Source organism: Diaphorina citri, unplaced genomic scaffold (genome assembly GCF_000475195.1).
Source record: "Diaphorina citri unplaced genomic scaffold, Diaci psyllid genome assembly version 1.1 scaffold10572, whole genome shotgun sequence".
NCBI classification, from domain to species: domain Eukaryota; kingdom Metazoa; phylum Arthropoda; class Insecta; order Hemiptera; family Psyllidae; genus Diaphorina; species Diaphorina citri.
This window is the reverse complement of record NW_007387946.1, coordinates 1-1,885: the sequence shown is the minus strand read 5'-3', so window position 1 is coordinate 1,885 and position 1,885 is coordinate 1. Positions and strand designations below refer to the sequence as shown.

General features: G+C 43.4%; 1 protein-coding gene across 1 annotated transcript; it reads right to left on the bottom strand.

The window, feature by feature from the left end:
• Window positions 1-116: 116 nt before the first annotated feature.
• On the bottom strand, window positions 117-1,866 carry LOC103522711 (GPI ethanolamine phosphate transferase 3; the record flags this gene model as incomplete). Its single annotated transcript, XM_008487806.2, has 1 exon — window positions 117-1,866. A coding segment is annotated over one exon (1,750 nt), but the record flags the coding sequence as incomplete, so codon positions are not given.
• Window positions 1,867-1,885: the final 19 nt, after the last annotated feature.

The window sequence follows — 1,885 nt, the reverse complement described above, 5'->3', positions numbered from 1 at the left end:
CTGTTAAGAGGGCAAATTACTGGTTGATGCAGTTGCCCTGCCTGTTTCTGGTTCATACATCTACTTGCCTTAGAACTACCATTTTCTAGTTTGAAACATCAATCAATTCAACTTACTTGTGAGTACTATCTGCTGTTGACGTATAATAGCGTTGAGAATACATATACACAGGAGGCAGGATACCATCAGGATGACAGAGGTTGCTAACATTTCTCCCAACACTAGAGATGCCAGAATAGTGAATGCTACCATGACATTGATGAATGAGGCACTATAGGACGAAGCCAGGCCGAACACAATCGGGTATCCTCGTACATTGTCGTTCTTCTTGAGCATGAACTCCCTGAGCTGATGGAAGATAGTGGGGATAATAAGGTTGACATTGTAGTTGGAAGCTTCCAGTGTAGACACATCACTTGTATTCCTCGCGTAGTAAACACTCAGTGGTTGTACATAGAATGTGACAATCATGAGTAGTGTAGTACCCAAGATCACGATAGGGAGATGGTTGATTTGTTTCGGTACAAACACCACCTTCATCTCAGACGGGAGGGAGTTGAGTATCCAGAAGGCACCAAGGCAGACAATACAGATACTAGGGGCATACTTGGAGAAGAAGATATTGAACGAGTAGCCCGTGAGGTTACCGGTATCACGAAGGTAATTCCTAGCGACGATAATGAAGAGGGATAGGAACACGGCAGAGATGAGGCACTGCTGAGTACTACCTTGTAACTTGTATTGGATACAGTTCTGTTGTTCTTCTCTACATCGCCAGTACAAGGTAGAACCTCGTATCAGCAACACGACTATTAGTGCTATGAGACACACCTTAAACTTGACAGAAGACATCAGACTCTTGAGTTTATCCAATGTAGACTTCTTACAATTGAGAGTCAAGTTGGAGCTGAATCGTTTGAGAGGTTCAACTTTGAAGTAGAGAACATTGGTGAATACAACGCTGATGAGAAGAAATGAGAACACACTGGACTCCTCCACAATGTAACTGTTAGAGAATAGACCAGAGATAGAGAACAACATGAAGAATCGGATGAGCACATTGTGCCAGGTCTTGGCTTGGTTGTTCTGATGCCAGTGTGTGGCAATGTGCGCCCAGTTCTGTATAATAATGGTCGCGAGGAAGAAGATACAGACGATGGTACTCATGAAGTATATGAGAAGCTCTACCTCCTCTATGAACTTGTGATAGTAGAGAAATATGAGAGAACTATTGGTGACCACGACAAGCTTGAAGGAATACATGAAGTGTTCGAAGAAAATATCAAGGAGAATATCCCCGGGGATACCATCTATGATGAGAAATATAAAGAACAAGGAGAGGAACATGAGCAGGAGACCCCGGGACATGGAGAATGCATCAAACTTGGTCCACAGGTTAGCACACATGGTGCGCACATATTCGAGATAGTCCTGCGCCTGCGCAATGAACTCCTCTTGCTCCTGTGAATTCTTCAACTGTTTGAATTTGTTTCGCAGGTTGGTATAGTTGGTGAGAATGTTCGTCAGTTTCTCACTGGAGAATTGCTTATTGTGTCCCGTGTAGTACTTGATGTAGTAGGTGATTTGTTCCACGTTTGTCCACAGGGACAGAATGGTTTGTTCATTGGCAGGTAGAACATTGAGTATGGTGGTGCCTAGGTTAGAGAAAGGGATGGGGGCTCCTAGTAAAGTAGCTAGAGTGGGGACAAAGTCAATCTGGCGTACTTTCGTAATAGGTTTGGTAGTGTTATACAGGGGAGAGCCGGAGTAGATGAAGAGAGCAGAGTTGAGTTCAGACTCACTGTCTCCTCCATGATCTCCTGTAACATAAGAATTGCCAATAATAAACAATGAGTGGAAAACAACTGACAGACAAGATTAATAG